Source organism: Lycium barbarum, chromosome 12 (genome assembly GCF_019175385.1).
Source record: "Lycium barbarum isolate Lr01 chromosome 12, ASM1917538v2, whole genome shotgun sequence".
NCBI classification, from domain to species: Eukaryota; Viridiplantae; Streptophyta; class Magnoliopsida; order Solanales; family Solanaceae; genus Lycium; species Lycium barbarum.
Genome location: NC_083348.1, coordinates 96,070,041 through 96,092,065, shown reverse-complemented (window position 1 = coordinate 96,092,065; position 22,025 = coordinate 96,070,041). Strand labels below are relative to the sequence as shown.

At 35.7% G+C, this 22,025-nt stretch overlaps 1 protein-coding gene across 1 annotated transcript; it reads left to right on the top strand.

The window, feature by feature from the left end:
- Window positions 1-18,614: 18,614 nt before the first annotated feature.
- On the top strand, window positions 18,615-20,846 carry LOC132622023 (1-aminocyclopropane-1-carboxylate synthase 3). Its single transcript, XM_060336530.1, has 4 exons — window positions 18,615-18,954; window positions 19,066-19,197; window positions 19,311-19,471; window positions 19,606-20,846. Exons 1-4 carry the CDS (start codon window positions 18,808-18,810, stop codon window positions 20,573-20,575), a joined length of 1,410 nt encoding a protein of 469 aa, XP_060192513.1. The 5' UTR covers window positions 18,615-18,807; the 3' UTR covers window positions 20,576-20,846.
- The last annotated feature ends 1,179 nt before the right edge of the window (window positions 20,847-22,025 follow it).

The following is a 22,025-nucleotide window of genomic DNA, read 5'->3' as shown; positions in this document are numbered from 1 at the left end:
ATTATTATTATTATTATTGTTAGTATTATTATTATTAATTATTATCATTATTCTTATTGTTATTTTGTTATTAATTATCAATATTTGTTATCTACTATTATTATTATATCTATTATTATTTTTTATCACCATTATCATCAGCATTATCATTATTACCATTATCGTTATTGTTATCATTATTAGCAGTATTACTACCGCTATTTATTTGCTGCTATTATTTAGTATTATTGAAACTTGCATTTCTCAACGTTCTACCAACTTCCGCATACGCATCGCATTTACTTCGCACATTTTAATGATAGCATTTGTTATTATTGCACGGTCATTTGCGACATCATATAATTTTTATCCGGGTCTTTTTATAATTACATATTTCTGTATTAGGTGATATTCTGACACCCTTAGTACATCGTTAATCAACATGTGTCTCTTATTCAAATTTAGAAGCCAAACTACTTCTTGCACTCGGTCCGTATTTTGACTTACAGGACCCCAAATCAAAGTCCGATTAACTCCTAATATTGTTGGACTAAACCATATTTTTTATCTCAATTTTTAGACCAGGCTATGTTTTTTTAACTCTAGCCATTTCTTTCAATACTCAATCCAAAATTTGACCCAGTCCACAAATGGACTGGGTCCGGCCCATTTTCGCTCAAAATTAAGGGGAAACCCTAAAGGGTTTCCCCCTTCACTCTTTTCTCTTTTCTTTTCCTCCGTCTTCTTGATTTTCCTCCATACCTAGCCGCACCCCCTTTTCCCTCTCCTTTCTTCCCTTTACCCCGAAAACCCTCGCCGCCGCTCCCACTTCCCCCCTTTCCCTCCTTCTTCTCCGCTCCCCACTCACCCTTGTCCCCCACTTCTCTCTCTCCCGCTCCTCCTTCCTTTTTTCAGTACAAAACAACAAAAAACAAAAGCTATAAAGAGCAACGGGGATCGAAAAAAAGAAAAAAGGAGAAAAAAGGAATACAAGTTCTGGAACCCTGAAATCCTCTGAAAAGAACAAGTTTTTTTTAGCCGCCTGAGAATCTCCTATAAAAGCACAAGTTCTTCAGTAGCTGGAATCCGCATTCACTACTGTTTCGGGTCCGAGTGAACTCAAGCTCGGATTTTTGATAGTGTTCGAGCGTGAATCGAAGACCCCGCACCCACTTTGCTGCACTCGAATAAGGTAATCCCCTGTCCCTTTTATTTCGCTTGCCTTCCTTGTATTTTAGTTTAAATTTATCTGTCCCTATCTGTTGATATTAATTTTAGCATCAGTTAAGCATGTTATATGTTAGCGTGATTAAATCTATGGGGTTAAGCATATTCCTGTGTCAAGATGGGTTTAATTTGTTTCAGAAGGATGTTTAGTAGTTCCATATAGTGAGACGTGTGTATATATCGGTCTTTGTTTAGTTTAATTTTGGTTAAATGTGCTTGATAGGTTAGTTAAATCTAGTATGTTTTAACTAAGCATGTTGTGTTAGTTTGGTTAAGTTTGATTCTCTTTTAGGTTGATATGGGATTTGAAGCATGCCTATATCTCTGTTCGATTATTGGAGTTTAAAGTCATTCGTGATCCCTATCTGGATACAACATGATTATTTCCTCTACGATGTGTTGTTTGAATTCAATACTGCCTTCATAATGTTCTATTGACGATAAGTATAACCTGTGAGCCTGTGATAGTAAAATGAGTTTGCTAAGACTGAAATGACATTTATTTGCTGTGAGAGTTACCAAGACTAGTGTATGTTCCCCATGGTTCTGCTTCAGAAGTATAAAGTCCATGATATGAATTCAGTATTCAGTTCGAGTTGAGAAACAAGTTATTATACTTCCCTGTTTGTGATTTCCCAGGATACTCGCAGAATCAGAAACATTTGTAACCTGATATTAGATAAAAGGGGGAGGAAGTTATTTGTTTATCTTCTTTGATTTAAAATAAGTCCAGTAATTATTAACATATCATTTTAGTTTCAGAATATGGATCGTTTACAGGCAAGTGGTTTATTTGTATCAGTTAGGTGCCTTGACAGTTAAAGATTCATCATGCTTAGGATCCAAAAGCCTTGAAAGGCTGCTGACTCTTTCATCTTTTTTTTTTAAAAAAAGAGAGATGTTCACAGGTTGACAATATTTGAATATAAAACATAGGATTATAAAACTAATACATTAAGAAGTTTAGTTAGAAGATTGGTTGTTCTTGGTATCATAATTAAGGCCGCACGCTGCCTGTGTTGGACTTTGTTTTGTGTATCTCTCTTTGGTGTCTATTTTCTTTTAAGAAATATTGGATGAAGTTTTAAAGTTTAGAGTTAGGAATATCAAACTTCAGTCAGGCTAAGTATGTTCTCAAGGGTCTGAATTCTAAAAGGGACCCTTTCAGATGGTTTAACTACTGATTATATTTTTCAAGATAGCAGTATGTTGAATAGTATGAAAGGAACCTGTTAAGAATGTTATTACCTTCTCGAATCTTAATATTGGATCCTTAAATTGTTAATCTATGCGTGAGCCTGACTGAGTTGAGATAAATTTACATTTGTTCGATGTTTCAAACTTGTCCAAGTATTTTTTTTTAGAATATCCCTATCCCTCCAAAACTGAAACGGTATGCTTTGAAACTTTATTGGTTATTCCTAATTTTGTGGTTTGACAGTTAGTACCTTTGTTTGTTTCGTTCATACCCTTATATTATTTTGTTGAAGTATGTTGCGTTTCTGCACTTATTCAACATTTAATATGCTATTACATCACAAATATACACAATAATGTACATAATCTTCTAATATTTTTTTGAATTTATGTTCTATGTTTGGACTTTATTCATTGATTAGATATTAATCCTTTTCCTTTCATCTTTTTGCATGACCACCGCGTACGAGTCCGAGGAACTCGTCTCTTCTTCCTCATTCGGAGTTGGGCCAAAAGCCCAACATGACCTCTCCCTGTCCAGCCATCTGTCCGCAAAAGATAGAAAAAATGAGTCCTGGGCCAAAGCCCAATAGGCAGCAACAGCAGCAGTAGTAGTCCTTCAAAATGGGCTGAGCCCATTTAATTTTATTTCAACCTCTATTTATTTATTTATTTCTATTTTTTTTTATATGCATTTAATTTGTATTATTTGACTAACCCTTACTTTGTTTTGTTTTACTAACTTAGATGAATTCTAGTAAAATTTAGTGGGTTAGCTTTTAGTATAATGGGTAGAATTTAAAAAAGAAACTCTCCATTAGTCTCATACGTTTTTTTATGTTGAACCATTTATAGCATATATAATATTTATTTTTATTGGAATAATTGATTTGCAAAATAGCATGCCTATATATTTTGGGTTAAAGGAACCATTTTTGTTCTTACTATCTTAGGAATTTCAGAATTTCACTAATACACAAATATAAATTCAAGTATATTTTATAAATAATTCTTCAAGTTTGAATCAATCATGCATATTTTTAGCTAAGCATAATTAATAAGAGATAATGAGAAGGAGAAAGAAAATTCGCACCTTGTCTATATTCCTAAATTGCGAAATCAATTAATATCTCGCCGTTTGAGTTGTTTCAAATATTAAAACGCTGCAACCCACACTCTTTTTCATTTATATGCAAATTATTATATTCTGCAAATCTTATTTTTTTTTAAAAAATAGCATTTTTTAAAGCCATAGCAATATTTATAAGATTATTTTGTATAGCATTATTATATTTTCACTTAAAGCTTTAGCAACATTCTTAAGTTTATTTTAAATAGCTTTATTATTTAAAGCCTTAATAATATTTACAAGTGTTATTTTAAATAGCTTATATTTTCCTTTTAAAACATTAGCAACATTGTAAGCCAATTTCTTAAAATTTAAATGCTACATTTACATCTTTAACTTTAATTAATTAACCTAAGTTTGGCCGGATATCCGTAGTTAACGGATTCTAAAGGATGCCTGACACCTTCCCTTTAGGATAATATAGAACCCTTACCTAGAATCACACTGATTAAGCAGACTGTTAACGGATGTTTAGTTAGCTTTACCTTAGTTAATAATTAGGTGCCCTAATTCACCGTAAAATCAATTAGGTGGCGACTCCTTAAAACAAAACGATTTAGGAATCTCCAATATGTTGTACTCTATTTCAACCCGGTTAAAATGGGGTATAACAATGTGAACATGGCATATGGTAGTTTCTCCACTTTCCACACGAACACTTTTTCCCTTCGGCAGAGACTTTATGGATATTTCCGCCCTTACCTTCGTGTGCAAATGTCAGAATTTCAAAGACCCCTTCAGTTGCATTGTATTGCTGCATGTCAGTATGTTTTAGGGACCTCTCCTAGTATTCATCAAACTTCTTTTCAACAGCGCGCGACCAAAACCTTTTATCCGCAATCAACAAATCAGCAAGGGTGCTTCTCTCAACAAACCGATCAATAAGATTTTTAAACGTATAACGGACCATGGCAGTAACGGGCAATCCACGAGCTTTCTTCAATAAACCGTTGTAAGACTCGGAGACATTCGTTGTCATAGCCCCCCACCTATGACCGTTGTCCTTATGCAATGTCCATTTTTCCTCCGGAAGAGCTTTTAACCACAGATACGCTGGAGATGACATTGTTTTGATTTGTTCCATCCTCATTTTATACTTCTTCTTCTGGTGCTCTGTAGCCGCCAACCACATTAGCTTCTCAAGGTCACTGCTGAGGAACTTTTAATTGAAGTTGCTTTTTAAATGCCGAACGCAAAACCTATGGTGTGTGGATGGTGGTTGTAACCAATCATGTGTTTGGACACATTGCAAGATGCCCTGATGACGGTCAAAAATAAGTCCAATTCCTTGTCTCTCACGAACAATATGTCTCCACAACAACACAAGGAACCACGTTCAGGACTCAAAGCTCTCACGTGCAACAATAGCATATGCAAGTGGAAAAATGTTATTGTTCGCATCAATTCCAACAGCAATTAGTAGTTTCATCTCATACTTACCGTACAGATGAGTACCGTCTATTGAGATGACAGTCCTGCAACTTTTTAATCCATCGATGCTTGGTTTATAAGCCCAGAACAGAAACTTGAAGATGTGTTCACTTTGCATTGTAGTTGATTGGTGCTCCCACTCAACAACGGTCCCCGGATTGAAATATTTTAAGGCAGCCATGTATCGGGGAAATGTCTTGAAAGAGGTTTCAAAATCACCAAATACCATTTCAATAGCTTTCTTACGCCCCTTTTGTGCTTTTCTATAACTAGGAGTAAACAAATGCAATCCTTTTATTTTTTGCTGAACTGACTTAATATTGATGTATGGATCGACCATAATATATGGTATCAACGTAGTAGCAATTAGGTGACTGTTCAAATTGGAATGATCCTTTTTGTAATCATTCGTCTGACAACTGTGGTGGAGATCCGCTTTGCCTGAAATTTCTCTAAAACGGATCATCCACTCACACCCCAACATATGACGCTTGCAAATAACCCTCCAAAATTTACCTTTGGACTGATCACAAATGAACTCTTTCTTTTCTTTGAGACAATATTGTCTCACTGCGCCTTTCATTTCCTGCTTGTTCTGAAATAACATACCTAATTGCATAGTACAAGGAAAATTATCAACCCCTTAAAAATGGTCCAACAAATAAAAAGAATATTCATTGCCACCATACTAACCTGATATGATAAATTCAGGTTTTTTACAATCCCAAAGTGCAGATCGAACTGGACCGTCATCTCTCATGAAGGAAAAATCATCCGGGCCTTCTTCTGTGTTGTCCAAATATGGAATCGCATTAGAATGGTAGTTAACGTTACCATCACTTGGAGTAGTAATGTCTTCATAAGAATGACCATCACCATCAGATGAGTGATCATCGTCTGTTTCTGTGTGATCTAATGGGATATCACTATCTGACTTATCGGAGTGATCATTAGCTACATCGTTGTTGCTCACAATTTGTGTGAGCTGAGTCAATACGGGGTTTTCTTCAAAATTGTTACACCTACATAAATAAATAAAATTAAAATTTAAAAAGATTATATTAACCCCAAGGACAAATTAAAAAATAAAAAATAATCAAAATAACATGCCGATTACAAAATGAAAAATAAAAATAAAGTTATATTATAAAAATACTACTATTCTAGTAATGACCAAAGCTACATTTCGTATTATCATTCATAAGAAAATAGCATTTTTCACCCTTTAGATCATTGTTGGAGCCACAACATTAGTACTTTGGCTAATGAAGAACGCTAAAAGGAAAAAAAAGAGAAGAGAATAAAGCAGGGTACAGAGGAAAATCACCCTTTATATTTACCTTTCTGTAAATGACTCCACTTGAGTAGGGAGATATCGAACTATACTCCCGCCACCTAATTCACTTGTATCTGGAGCACTACTCGGTCCAGGAATATCATAGCTCTGCATAGTCCAACCAAAGTTATGTGACTGGCTACCAACTCCTACCATTGTTTCTTGTTGAAGTATACCTCTTTGAAGCCCAATGTTCATAGCGGGAAGATACGTAGTACCCCGAATATCAAACTCATCGTCAGTGGGTGCTTCAACATTAGTAGAGCGTTCAACAGTTGCATACATGTTCAACAGAATACAAAAGTAAAAATTAATGGAGAGTGCAAGAGAGAAGTTGAGAATTCATCAAAAATGAAGTCTACGTTGGTGAACCTCCTCTTGTATCACACCCGCATCCTGTAAATGCCATAAAAAAAAATATAAGTTATTTTTGTATGATAAATTTTCTTAGCAATTACTTTGATTGTCTACGTAAAATCGGGCAGCATCTCCCCTGTAACAAAGAGTTCCTCCAATACCATATACCAACACAAACAACCAAAGCAACCAAGACAAAACACCGCATAACAACCACAAGTCTCCAAAAATTTTGAATTAAAAGCTAACTTGTGGCTCTAAAGTCTGTACATCCGACACAGGAATGTGTGAGGATCCAACATCAAATTCCATGAGAGAATATGCAAAATAAATAATATAGATACATAAGGTAGCCATTACATTAAACAAGATACAAGCTATTTGAGTGGTTAGAATACTCACGTCGGTAAAACTCAGTCTCCTCCCAATTGAAGAGCTTTGTCCAGTGAATGCAAGTAAAGGCTCCTCAATCATCCCATAAGAGCTGCTTGTCTGAACACCAAACTGTTGGGCCATAACTGCGAGGCTAATAGGCTCAGACGATGCGAATGCCTGAAAAGGCCCCTCACTTCTGATTACCGCTGGTGATTGAACCTCGGGAGCAGACGTCGATGAGCTGGACATAAAATCTATTATTGGGTAATATGCATCATCAGTTGCAGGCATCGTTGAGCTAGGCATATCTTGATCAAAACGAACCTCTTCCTCATCAACCAACTGGTGATCCACGGGACCTCGACCCCGTCTGTTACCTGATTGGCGTCCTCTACCACGCGCCGCAGGTCTTGGTACATTAGGACGTTGATGACGAGGCACTTGCACAGTAGGCGGCTCAACATACTCTGCCGGTGGTGTATAATTGGGAGCGAAACTCAACATCGTCCCCAGAGAGGCAGCAGCCATGGACTCTGTATTAATGTGGCTAAACATCTCTGCTATTTCCTTCACTTCATCAGACTTGGTTGGATCTTGGATAGTCTGCTGAGCCAACCTATACGATTCTTGATGTCCTAAAGCCTAAAAACAATAAAAATTACAAGATTTGATAGTGGTCTAAGACACATATAAAGACATCAAACATCAAATGGAATGTAATGTACGTACCGGTGCCTCATGCCTGCCTGCCATATGTTGGTATCCTCTATCCACTTTATGCGCAGGATTTCCTATGAAAGTGCGCGAGTGACGTCGATACCAACAAAATACTCTGATAGTGACTCTGAGTCTTGAGTTTCATACTCGGCCAGAATTACCGTTTGTCGACGATTTTCCCACAAAAAGTCTGTTTCTGCAAAATTTTGTTGATCCTCCACTTTTATAGCATACCGCTTGTCAGGTTTGTAATGAAAAGGATCAATCTCAGCACATGGACCCGGAATATGTTGCTTCCTACCAAACTGTCTGAGAACGCGGTCTATCATGTGCCACTCTCGATAGATCCCACAAATAAGGGGAACTTGCGCTATCCAAATATCTCGGCCACACAGACACCACTCAGGGAGTCTATTAATGATGGCCTCTGAATAAGGCTGTCACACAAACTACGATAGAAAGAACATAAAATTACATGATAATAAAATAAATAAATTACACATAAGCGTAACTATTATATCAAAACGCCATTAACAACCATAATTATGATAAAATACCTGGCCATCTATTAGGTTGTCCAATACATCCCTACATATGGGTAAAACATGACGTGCCTCATTTTCGCGGGATTTACGATGAGTCCACCTTCGTGCAAGAGCCGTGTGTGGCGGAAGAGCCCTGCATGGTGGCTGCATCGGTATAATGCGCTCCCAAGCCCAAACCTATATTAAAAAATTAAAATAAATACATAAAAACCTTATAACTATCAAATAGGACAACCAAATAAAATTATATAATTTTAAAGGTCACGTACCTCCAATAAGGAAATGAATCCACACACATCCTTGGCTTTCCTCAACGAAGCGCGACATAAACAAGTATACAAATATGACAATGCAGCCGCTCCCCAAGCTTTTCTACTCATTGCTCTAAGGTCACGCATGTCAAGCAAATAGTCTAAATTAAGTAAGTCACCGGACTTATCCGGAAATATCGTGCCGCCACAAAGCCATAGCAAGTACAACCTAACCCGTTGTTGCACATCAATTTCTGGGGTCTGATCTGTAATGTCATCTAAGCCTCTAATATATTCAATTAATTTATGTACTTCTAACCTACTAACACCATTAAAACAATCCAGACCGGGTGCCTAACCAGTAAGCTCATGGATCAATTGTTGCCACCCAACAATATCTATATTTCTAGCATTAAGATTATTCAAGGGATTACCATCAACAATTAAAGCATTCCAAGGTTTGTAGTTATTAGCTGTATACTGTATACCACCTTTTAGTACATCAAGTTTGTGAATATGAACTCTGTGTGTATACTAGGCGTACCTTTTTAGTTCATCATACAATAAGCACAACAAATTCATAACGAGCAACAAAACCTTTTTATGCCACATTTTATGAAGTGAAGATCGTTTCGAATAATAGGAAAACGAAAAAAAAGATATGGTGTGCAGTTCAAAAGAAACTATACTGGTAAAATTACTATCTTACTTATATCTTACTGCATGTGCAAGATTCGATTTTCACCAAATTCATAACCTCCGCTTCTTATTATCCTGAACCTCCCCGGCTCCCCTATTGTTAATTGGTTGCTTAAATGTGCTTGAAAAAAAAGGATAACTTATTGAACGATAAGGCGCCAGAGCTGCTCCTATTCTTGAAATTGCAACCTTGTGGACACCCAACTTTGATGCTTAAGTTAAAATATAACTTTCTAAATTAGACTCTCATTATTGGAATGTGTTAAAGTTTGCAAATTACACTTGGAGATATCAGCTTCTTTTCACTTGCAAAATAAATTTAGATAGATGCATAGCAATAGAATATATTATGTTCTTAACCGAGATGTATTGATAATCTTTTTAGGGATTAAATGTCGATGGTTCCTAACTCCTATAGTTCTATCTACCACAAATGCAGCCAACAGACTTTAATTGCAATAGTTCGCTTTTTGTAGTTTACATGTAAAATGTCTTATGCAAAATACGTCTTTTGCTCCAATACCCTCTTAACATTTTTCAGACAAGATATCTACTTGTCAATTGTCAGGGACCTTAGCCTAAAAATTTTCTTCTCTAATTCAGAACATAATGCTACCTATATAGGGATCCAAATAATTTTACCAACACTGCCAGTGCTAAATCCAAGAGACACCCTCCAAGTCTCAGCGCAATGGATGCCTTACACAAAGGTATCCAATGATAATTTCTTTTATAGATTCAACTAAAAGTCCAAACTTGAAAAATAGATACTGCCACGATAAAGTTGGAGGCAATTACTACTTTGTATTGAACCAATTAATTATATATGGTCACAGACTCGTATTACAGAGCTGGTTCTGATGCATCTGACACTCGAATTCAAAGGACCAAGGAGGCACATGAACATGGTTAGCGAACCATTTATTAGACATGTTCTGGGCCTTGGATATTATAATTGGGCCCTGTTTGTTCAATTCTTACAAGGTAAGTTTAGTTGTCAAATTAGCTAGCTCAGCATGTAGCCCAATGGACATTTCCAACAGTGGTAGCCCACCCCAGCTAGAACAGCAAGTCAGCAACGTGCCTCCCCTCATGAGGCACAATAGGACACATTGTTTTACCAGACTTTCTAATCATTGCATTGGGTTTGGTCTTATTTGGCCCGTGGGCCCGTGCTAGAAAGATTTTGGACTCTTTTCTCCTGTTATTCCACCAACAATTTTAGTGTCCCATCATACTTTGCTTACCAAACTCTTAACCATAATAGCTCCTTACATCTCTAACCACAAAAAAACATTTTAAAAACTTGGGACCAAACCTAATGCAAATTGTTGAAAACATTTTTATCCAGCAGTCAACAGAAACCTTCTTGACATTTTTCAACTTTGTCTTTACTACTCCAACCATTTTTATATATCATTTTATATACTATCTTGATTTGTAGAAGTGACACGCAAGTTGCGACAGACCAATTTGTCAAATCGTTGAAACAAATTGAGACGCTCAATCAGTGTCACTAGTGCCGACTTAAAAGAAAAAAAAAATCAAAATTGGTCCATAAGGTTACAAAGTCAATATTAAGCTCGAATTTCAGCGTAAGGAGATGGGTAGGAAGTAGCAATTAGGCCTTGAGAAATAATACAGCTAGGTCAAGGTGTTGACATCAGCAAAGACAAACACAGCATTGAAGTGAATTCCAACAAAAACTCTCATCGCTTTCAGGCTAAGCTGGAATAGTCCCAATTCTCCACACTGGGCAGTGTGCATTCTGGATTTAAGCCAAGGGCCCAACGATGCATAGCTGGGCTGGGACTACTGCTTATTAATTTCATGGCATCGATATTTGCAATTCTTCTAAGCTAGTATTATTTAGATTTTAGAAATGTTATTCGCAACTCGCAAGCTTAAAGTCCGTATGTATAAAATAAAATGGAAGGGAGAAAGAGTGTATGAAAGAAACATTGTAGGATTAAGACTCGTCATGGGTCCTGATATCATAAATACACAACTACTCGAACATTCTTAATTGATTAGATTTTAGCTTATATATGTAAGACAATATAAAGGAGTTTTATAGCTAGTATCGATATGTTTCAACCTGTTATACCAGTTAACTTTCATTTTCAGATTGCTAATTTCGCTTTTTATGAATTGATTATCTGTAATTATCTTTTAGATGGCCTCATAGTGTAAGACTTTTTTACCTTAATGTCTATGTAAGGAAGTCAAACTCAAATTTGATTTAACGTCATGCTTTAAAATATACATCATATGAACAAATTTACATTGTAGATTATATGGATAATTTATAATTTAGTTCTAACTTTTAAGGATAAAACAATGTAAAGACCTGTAGTTGCCGATCTAACATCTTAGATAGAATTATGGCTGGGGTCACTGCCGTTAAAAACAGGCTATTGTTACTGTGTCGACTTAAGCTATTTAGTGGGGTCAAGGCTTAAGCAGAGAGGACAAAGATAGCATGATGAGTTTTCAAATATTGTACGGCAAGCATTATATAGTCCAAGTTTGTAGGTAAAATTAGGATCTTAATCAATTATGTGTTCCGTTCTGTCTAAATCTCGTCTGTGTGGCTATCAAAATTGTCAAAGCTGCGTGCCTAATGAAATTCGAACAAGTTTGATAGTCTCCAGAGGAATGAAAATGCTACACGGCAACAAATTTAGGCATTGCGTAACCAAAAATGAATTGCATAGTGTTCCCAAGCGCCACAAATGGAATACGTATAGTAGAGCAACATTTCTCCTGGAGCGAATTGAAACTGAATTAAGATGAGCTTAATAATGCGTCATAGCTCAACCAGCCTAATTACTATCAAAATTTTAATTTCTTTATTTATTTTCTTATAATTTATTTTAATCACCAAACACACACTAGTAAAACCTATTTTCATTATTATATGTAATATAAAATATATGAAAACAAAATTAAGTATTTTTTCGTCAACATTTTTTATAAAGTTTGTCGTCAGTTAATTTGTGCTACATGTTTTTTCCAAAACAGCCCAATGTTAATTAGATGGGGCGGGTCAAATTGGCTTAGACATTGACAACTCATGTTTTCATGATTTAATTACAAATACATTTTTAGCCCAATTATTAGTTTATTACCAGTGTAGCCTCGTTCTTCGAAAAATGCACGGCGGAGAAACCTCATCGATGGAAACTCCGGTAACTTTGCCGGCGAGCATAACAGAGTCAGTCCACGTCTTCTCTGCTTTCTCTTCTCTCTCTTTGAACGGAGTCGTCAAAAATACGAAAGTCTCTTTACCTTCGCTGTTATTCTGGGGCTTGTTCCCATGGCAATCAATACAGCCAAGTAAAACATACAATCCCTAGTAATATATTATTCATTGGCTACAGTTTTTCGATGATTCTTAGTTCAAAGAGGACTTTCTGGTCAGCTATATTATATCAATGCGGAAATAAATTGGTGGCGATTGGAATTGGTTAAAACACGATTCGAGCAACTGAAAAATCGATGAAGCTAGAGAACATACTTCACCTTAGATTTTGTGTATAACAGTGTGGATACATTGTTTATACATATTTATATACTTGGTTATACAGAACACACTGTATATATAATGTATAAAGGTGTATATGTAATGTTTATAGATAGCTATACAAGACATATACATTATCTATACACCAAAGTGATACAGTGGGCTACATCAACTGCAAATTAGATGTGTAGGCTGTATTTATGGGCCATTCCCCATTTGATCACACCTAATTTCTTCTAAAATAGCTAGGACTGTCAAATATATCAAGGGAATGAGATATGCATATTATTCAATTTGGTCCGAGTGAAGTAAAGAGCTAGCTTGTTGATATTTTATTTTTTCCCAGCCGTCCTCCCTAAAAATAGAGACAAGAACAGACGTTGTTTTCAGATTATGGCTTCCCATACCTCTCCGTATTTCTTTATGGACCCATGCATGCATCGTTCTCTAAAAATATTAATCACGGGAAAATCTAACAAATAATAAACTACATGTACACGGCGATGAACTGTGAACTTACTTGAGTATTATATTGCAGCATGTTCAACCAAAAATAGTCCAAATTTTCTTTCGTGAGTGTGAATTTTATATCTCATATGTACCATGTTATCACATATGCAATGTTATCGTAGCACTCAAGTCCAACTATTAGAATTTCATTTGAACGTGATCAAACACATAAGGTTCCGCAACGTCCAAATAAAAAATATTCTGCATGTCAGCATCTGTAGATAACAATTTATTGTGGAAAACCATAAGAGTTGATCTGAGGTTTTACTATAAAAGTGAACAGCATATATAAATTTTCTGACTGATTAAGCTCTAATAAATAAATAGTCGTCTGCACGTAACTTGCAGCCGCATCAGTCAATATGTATGTAATGGATGGTAGTCTATTTCCGACACTTTCTTAAAAAAATTATTAGACAGATCTAGAAGAATAACTCAGTTAATTAGTGTGATTAATCCTAAGTACTACGATGACTTAGTCGGACGTGGAAGTGAGAAAGACAAAGAAACCACATTACTTGCACGACAGATCAATTTGCTGGTCAGCGCTTGCTAGATACTTGAAACAATTTGATTCGGGTTACTGAAGAAAACCTTGATTAGTGTTGACTAGGTAGCGGAGTAGCACTACTAGTTATGCGGCCAATTTCATTAATTAATTTGGAGTTCGAACATTTATACAGTGAGAGTGTACAAGGAATAATAATAGTGACACCAGTAGCTTTTGCACAAAAAATCAACTAAATATCTATGAACATTTCATTGTGAGTCAAATTATTATTGAATATTAACTTGAGGTCATTCTAGAAATCTATAAATTTTAAATTATGGATCCATCTTTGGCTATCAGACCACTTAAAATATAGTACATGTAACCATCTGTAATAAATATTGGGCTAAAACGGTCCAAGAGTACCACTAATACGTGTGATATCGTACTTTGGGCCAAATTCTACGGTTTTCCTCGAAAGACCTCACAACTTTAAAAGTATGTAACATCTTATAAGTAGATCATTTTTTCTTTTTAGCAACCAATGAGATTAGTAAGTTGAAAAATAAGGTAAGCAATTTCCTACAATCGATTAAATTGAATATATTAATAATGTAATAGTAGTAACTACAAGTTAAATCCTTTCGTTTACTAAGTAGCAGCAAATTAATTAGGTAATTAACTGCAATAATCGTTGACTTTAAATACTTCAACATTGAGTATAACACATACCTGGAATAGATATATAGGTATGTCGCAAATATTTAGTTTGACAGAGGATTGGCCCCCCTGGTGTGTGAGAATGGCCGGATGGGTCCCTATAGTTACTAGAGGCAAGAAACAAATGGTCCACGTATGGGTAATGTCACCTAGGAAGTCCGCTAAGGAATGGGAGGAGTGGACTTAAATGTGATTTGTCACGTTACTTGTCACAAAGAGCAGCCTATAGGGCTATGGATAGTTACATTTTAAGCTTATTCCAATATAATGGACCCCTTCAATTCTTATGTACGTGTTCTAACCTCTAAGGGCTCTGTGGGGGAACTTAAACAGGGCTTTCACATGCCCTAATCACTCCTCCTTTGTAACAAAACCACATGTTTCCTCGCTCAATCATTTCATGCTCCTTCTTTCACTTTCACTCAGCTGTAAATTGATATTTCATCAAACAAATCAATTTTTTAGCACTATTAAATTGAAAGATGAAACTAATTCGAAGTTGGTTTTGTAACTGTAATTCACAGTGAGACGTTACGTTTTTGAGTCCCATATTGTCGGATGAGGAAATTGGACTCCTTTATATGATTTTGGGGAATCCTCACTTCTTGAGTTAAAGTCCCAAATCCATTTCATTTATATGATATACGAGTCCAATTCATTGTTTACTCGATGTTGAACCCCCTAAATTATTCACGCTTCAGATATTTATTTAGTCCTGAGCGTGCGGGGTCTGTTGAGTCTCGTACAAGGTGGAATGAGGAAATTGGAGTCCTTTATATGATCTTGGGAAATCCTAGAATCCACTTCTTTAACAGAAGCTCAAATCTTATGCATTTAGCAAATATTCACATGTCCAACTTATTTCAATATTAGAATATACTTGAAATATACAACTATACAAGAAGTGAAGACTCGTCTATTGTGGTCCAGAGATTAGCTAGCTAGTAGACCGGCAAGAATTCCAACTCACTTACAAATATGCATCAACTGTTATAACCATGATGCATGTGAGCTAGCTCATCAAACATGTAGCTAGTCAGAATCAAAGAAACGACGAGATATTTCGACATGATGCGCTGTTTCAACTAAAGATATACCAAGCTTGTATTCATAACGGGACAATCTCAGTCAATCCTAGGAAACACAATCTCCGGCCATTGTTATAGCTGGGTATAGTGTCATTTCTTGTCCCTTAATTAAGCTTATCCATAGGTTGAGTCAGTCAATCGAGACCACCATTTGCAAGACCAATTAGTCCGCCTCAGTGTTGGGCAGAACTGAAGCATGTTATAAACGTATCCGTCCTTCGTATTCCTAATTAATTGTCTAGATAAGTCAATTAACTCAGACTTAAACTCAATAATGGGATACAGGCATCAATATAATCAGCATGCCTAATTTAAATTATGAATATATTAACTTATATATACGGACAATGTAAAAGAATTTACACTCATTGTATTTAACGTGTTATACCAGATAATCTATCTTATTTATTAGGTCATTTTACATTATTTGGTGGAGTAGAGTATAAAAATTCTTTTATACGGCGTGTATATAAAAATTAAAACTCAACAATTATGTCAACATGTCATTGCTTAATTAATTATTCAAGTCATATGCTTTTGGTCAGAGAGAGCCATTGACTTAATCAGAACAAAATTTAGAGGACTTGTTACTTCTTCTACAAGGCAAGGATTAGTTTCTATCTTTTTATTTTCTTTTTCTCACCTAAAAAAGATAGAATTTTTTATCAATTAATTCCTGCAATTTCAAATTTTAGCATTTTTTTTCCCCCTCTTCTGGATAGTCTAGACTCTAGAGTGCCTAACTAGTCACCTGAAAGTAACTTTTTTATTAGTTTAATAGAAAGTGGTTGAGAACCCTATTATGAATTAATCACCATTATTGTTTTATCAAAAATCAGCATGATTTATAGAATCTCTGTCACTAGTTTTAAATGTGTTCCCTCTAATTTTGTCAAGACATCGACCGGAAGCACAAATCCGTTTTTCCATAGTGAAATGGTCCTATAAAGTATAAAGAATCGGACATTGCTACAGCAAGGATCATGAGTTGTCTTTCACTTTTGTAGATTTTTTAAACTTGTAATAAGGAGACAAAAAGAGATCCAAATCTGGGAGCGCCCTTTCGGTAGCACCACTATTACCAACCCTTTTATCCTATGCTATACCTCTAAGGAACAAATTTATTACTACGTAGTACGTACTATATTTATTAATTAAGATACAAATTCTGATTCCCTTTGCTCTTCACTTGATTTTACTGCACATTTAACTAAGGCAATCAGAAAGATCAAAAAAGCAACATCTTTTAAGATCACTTTGAATTCAACATACGACCAGACCCTTCTAGCCACCCAGGCCATGTGATTATGACGAAAACACCAAATATTGACTTAGATTATCTTTAGCTAAATCAGTTGGCTAATACTACCGGCGGAATTAATTTTTTTACCATTTGCAATAAATTTTCGGATCTTTAGTGGTTGAAACTCCAAATTTAAGTAACAGGTGTCGATTTCAGCAAAGCTCTTTCAATATTCTGTCATCCTCTGAACCTCTTTCCTAACATTGGCATATCACCTTTGTCGTAATTTTCAAACAAACAGTTGGCTAATACTACTGGCGGAATTCATTTATTTACCGTGAAACAAATTTATGAGCTTTAGTGGTTGTCCGTATATCAATTCCTGATCATTTAGTACTTACAATTTTTTTTTTTTTTTTTTTGGGCAAATAGACAACTTTATAACCAAAAAGTGTTAAACATTCTGTACAAAGTCAAGCACTGTGTTGGCATGGCAACCAAACAGTTAAGCAAAGGCTAACAAGTAACAACCATTTACATCAAAGCAGCAGTAGGCAAAAAGAACAAGACAACACTAAGGATAGCACTTATAATTCTGCTTTGTAATTGAAAAACAAAGATTCTTAGGAATTACGTCCCGCTAGTTTATTGTACCAACTTTCGGGTTGTTAGGAACCGCGGCAAATTTCAGATTTTTTTAATTTATTAAACTTAAAAGAGTTGAATATGAATTCAATCAGTCCAATTAATAGAGTAAATTAAAGTATAATTGAGCCATTTATAAGAATGTGTTTATTTGGATGTCAATTAATTTGGTTCTCAACGCAATAAGCAGTGTGAATGCTCGATATATGCAAAACCAAGTTGAACTAGTGCATACAGCTGTGCATGACTAACGTAAGATTTCCTTTCTTTACCTGAACTACTGGACAGCGCATTTCACTATAGGCGACTATTGACTTCAATTCTTCAATGTCACGTGGTGTCTTGCTTGAAATTAGAAAATTACTCAGTCTCTTGTGCTCTGGGGTAGGTTTTAGAAAAATTAAGATGAGAATTTAGCTTTATACTTGAAGGATGGATAATAAGAATACTTAATGTTAAGTAGTAAAACGATTTTAGAAATAAGAAAATAAGTTTTGGGTTTTGTAGCCCCACCAGGGGAAGGCGAGATAAGTGGCCGACACACAGTAATAATGGGCCAGTGGCAGGGAGCAAATGGACCATGGCACGGTCACCGTCGGACGTCGGTTCAAATTTCATATGGGCTTATTTCTACTTCTAGAAATTGTTGTCTTTGATATTTTCTTGCTTCTATATGCATTCGACTTCTTAGCACACCCACAACTGAAACAACTATAACATAATAAGTATTAATTTCACAATAATCATATGCTAATTTAGAAACGTGGAAATACAAGTAGGATGCCAGTAATACTTATGCTTTCAATGTTTTAAAACTAATGTACTATTACAGAACGAATTTTAGATGGAAAGTGTAGACATTAGTGCTACGCTGAAATCCCAAGTAAGTGTATACTAGTGCGCTTAGATAACATGGAACTTTAAATGTCCTTAAATTACTATACATTAAACACTGAAATTCAACGGTGCTAAACGCGTCAAATTAGACATAGACTTAAAAAAGAGTTATTTGTTTAATTAAAAAGGAATTTAAGAGCTTAAGAGTCAAAGAGTATTATGGGTAGTATGGCTGACGTGTTGTTTCTTTGATTGACAAAACTCCTATATATAGCCATGGGATATGCCAGCAAATTGCAACAACATCTCCATCTCATTCTATCTATAAACTACAATCTCCAATTCGATCATTCTTTCCAAATCAAACTCTTTTTTCAACAGTCCTCTATCTGTCAAAGAATTTCCAGATCGATTACTTGTTACTTCCAACTGTTCTTAACATATTCTAGTCAAGCTTTGTGGCTATATTTATACATAAAGCCAGAAACTTATAATACCAGAAAAGATGAAGCTACTGTCTGAGAAAGCCACGTGTAACTCTCACGGACAAGATTCTTCATACTTCTTAGGATGGCAGGAGTACGAGAAGAACCCATACGATGAAATTCAGAATCCTAAAGGAATCATCCAGATGGGTCTTGCAGAGAATCAGGTTAGAATATATAACACTATCCTGATTCTGTTTTGTTCTTACAACTTAATTCCCATCTCCGATTGTCGGCTTTCACATTCATTCTTCTGACAATTTTTTTTTTGTTTGCAGCTTTCTTTTGATTTATTAGAGTCATGGCTAGCACAAAATCCAGACGCAGCTGGGTTTAAGAGAAATGGAGAATCCATATTCAAAGAACTTGCTCTGTTTCAAGATTACCATGGCCTTCCTGCTTTCAAGAATGTACGTGTCCATACCACTAACTTGTGACTATTAATTATTCTCATTATTATGAATATATATACGTATGTGTGACATCATTATCTTACGTTGTTATGTTTTATATTATAATGCAGGCAATGACAAAATTCATGTCAGAAATCAGAGGAAACAAAGTTAGCTTTGATTCCAACAAGCTCGTTCTTACAGCCGGTGCAACTTCCGCAAATGAGACGCTTATGTTTTGCCTTGCTGATCAAGGCGACGCTTTTCTCCTTCCTACTCCATACTATCCTGGGTACGTTGCGTTTCATTTTATATGACATAAACTCATAAAATCGTGTTTTTCGCAAACGTTGCGTAATGTACTTGTCTCTAATTAATGTCCATATTTGTTCGTTACTGATGGTCCTATTGCTTTGCGCAATGCAGATTCGACAGAGACCTCAAATGGAGAACCGGGGCCGAGATTGTGCCAATACATTGCTCAAGTTCAAATGGCTTCAGAATTACAGAATCCGCTCTTGAAGAGGCTTATCTAGAAGCCAAAAAGCGCAACCTTAGAGTGAAAGGTGTTCTTGTGACCAACCCTTCAAACCCATTGGGCACAACACTAACCCGAAGTGAGCTTGAGCTCCTTCTCTCTTTCATCGACACAAAAGGCATCCACCTCATCAGCGACGAGATCTATTCTGGGACTGTTTTTAGCTCGCCAGGCTTCGTCAGTGTCATGGAAGTTCTTATCGAAAAGAACTACATGAAAACCGAAGTTTGGGAACGAGTTCACATTGTTTACAGTCTCTCCAAAGATCTCGGTCTCCCGGGGTTTCGAGTTGGTGCAATTTATTCCAACGATGATATGGTTGTCTCCGCGGCCACAAAAATGTCCAGTTTCGGATTAGTCTCTTCGCAAACTCAGTACCTTCTTTCATGCATGCTCTCCGACAAAAAATTCACGAAGAAATACATCTCTGAGAATCAGAAGAGGCTAAAGAAACGACATGCAATGCTTGTTAAAGGTCTTAAAAATGCCGGTATCAACTGCCTTGAAAGCAATGCCGGTCTGTTTTGCTGGGTAGACATGAGGCATCTACTCAGCTCCAATACTTTTGACGCTGAAATGGACTTATGGAAGAAGATAGTGTACGATGTTGGCCTTAACATTTCTCCAGGTTCATCATGCCATTGTACCGAACCGGGCTGGTTCCGTGCATGTTTTGCTAACATGTCCGAAGATACGCTAAACTTAGCCATGCGACGTATCAAGGCTTTTGTCGAGTCCACTGCTACCAATACCATTAATCAAATTAGTCACCAGAATCACCAAACTAGCCACAAGAAGAAGTCATTCTCCAAGTGGGTTTTTCGACTATCTTTCAATGACCGTCAAAGAGAACGATAGTCCTGCAAGTGTGAACATTCCCTTCATGTCTCCAGATGAATTTTTTACTCAATATTTAGATATTGAGTTCCCCGAATATTTTTTTTGTATGATCAAAATATATATTTTTTTTTTGTATTTTTATGTAGAGGGTGCACTCTGTCCATGTGATGGACGAGCAGTGGTTGTTCATCATTTTGTAATTAACATCTCGAAGATTGGATATCTTGCATCGAATCTTCTTGAACTGTTCAAACTATTACATTATCTAATAAATATTTCTTGAAATGTCCATTATTTACATCACATGATGCTGATGATGAGTATTGATATTCAAACGTGCTATTTTTGATACACTATATTAGACATTATTTTTTTGTAGATTCCTCATGTACTGATAATAAACAAATTAATATAGCAATTATACATGCGACATGCTAAAGGCGGAATTAACGGCAAAACAACGTGTCCTATCATGCCGACGTTATAGAAGTTAGACGTTGGCCGGTTTCTTAACTTCCGAGTAATATTTTATTTCGTCAACCGACTTTTTTCCTGTTGACAAATACTATACACGTAGGAATGTGTAGGAGAAAAATACGACGTTGTTCAATCCGTAGAAGCAGCATTCTCGGTGGTGGGTCCAACGTAGAAATATTAGTCAGAAGACAAATGTGTCTTTTATTGTCTTCTTTGAGGAATATTTCTTAGGGTTTCCAAATCATTCTTTTTTCTGGGTAGAGCAATGAGATAACACTAAACTCGTCTGATCTTCTTGGACAAAAACGATAAAAAGAAAGGAAAGTGAAAGAGTTGAAAATTACAATACATAGGAGGAAGTAGATTGCTTGCAAGTAATTGCAAAGTTTCTAAGCTTTTGTAACTTTCTACTAGTACTACTTTTTGTGGGTTTGAGTGTGGTAGTTAATGACTATTAATGGGAACTTACAAATCGTGTTGTCAAAAGCTGGTTCACAAAGATCGGCTTTGGAATGTGTTAAACTTGTGAGGGAGAATCATTTGATTCAAGAAAGAATTACTCCTTTCGATTAATGTGTATTGGGATCCTCACGTCTTTAGTTGAGCACAACAGCTTAGCTTATGTTGCGGCCTTCATAAATTATTTTTGAGTTTAGTAAAATATTTATTTATTAAGTAATTATAGGTAACTTTTTGATGAATATTAAAGATGTGTGTAATGTACTAAAATATCATTTGAATTGGTTTAAATTTGTCATATAGGATATTTGAATTGTCAACTTACTAAATATAAAAAGAAGAATTCTTTTAGAACAGATCAAGATCAAAAAGGAAAGTAAGACCTTAAATTGGGACGGAGGGAATACAATGATAATCTGACAAGAATGATGATAACTAATTTGTTATCATTTGTTAAAATTAAATTCACTGAGAGTAGAAAAACATTGTTAACAATATATATTACTCAAATATATAACTTAAATCCATTTTT

Excerpts from the sequence above, each read along its gene's own strand:
- LOC132622023 (XM_060336530.1), top strand. The coding sequence starts at position 18,808 with ATGAAGCTACTGTCTGAGAAAGCCACGTGTAACTCTCACGGACAAGAT. Across the intron at positions 19,198-19,310 it reads GCCTTCCTGCTTTCAAGAAT|GCAATGACAAAATTCATGTC; the intron begins GTACGTGTCCAT and ends ATTATAATGCAG. Across the intron at positions 19,472-19,605 it reads CCTACTCCATACTATCCTGG|ATTCGACAGAGACCTCAAAT; the intron begins GTACGTTGCGTT and ends TGCGCAATGCAG.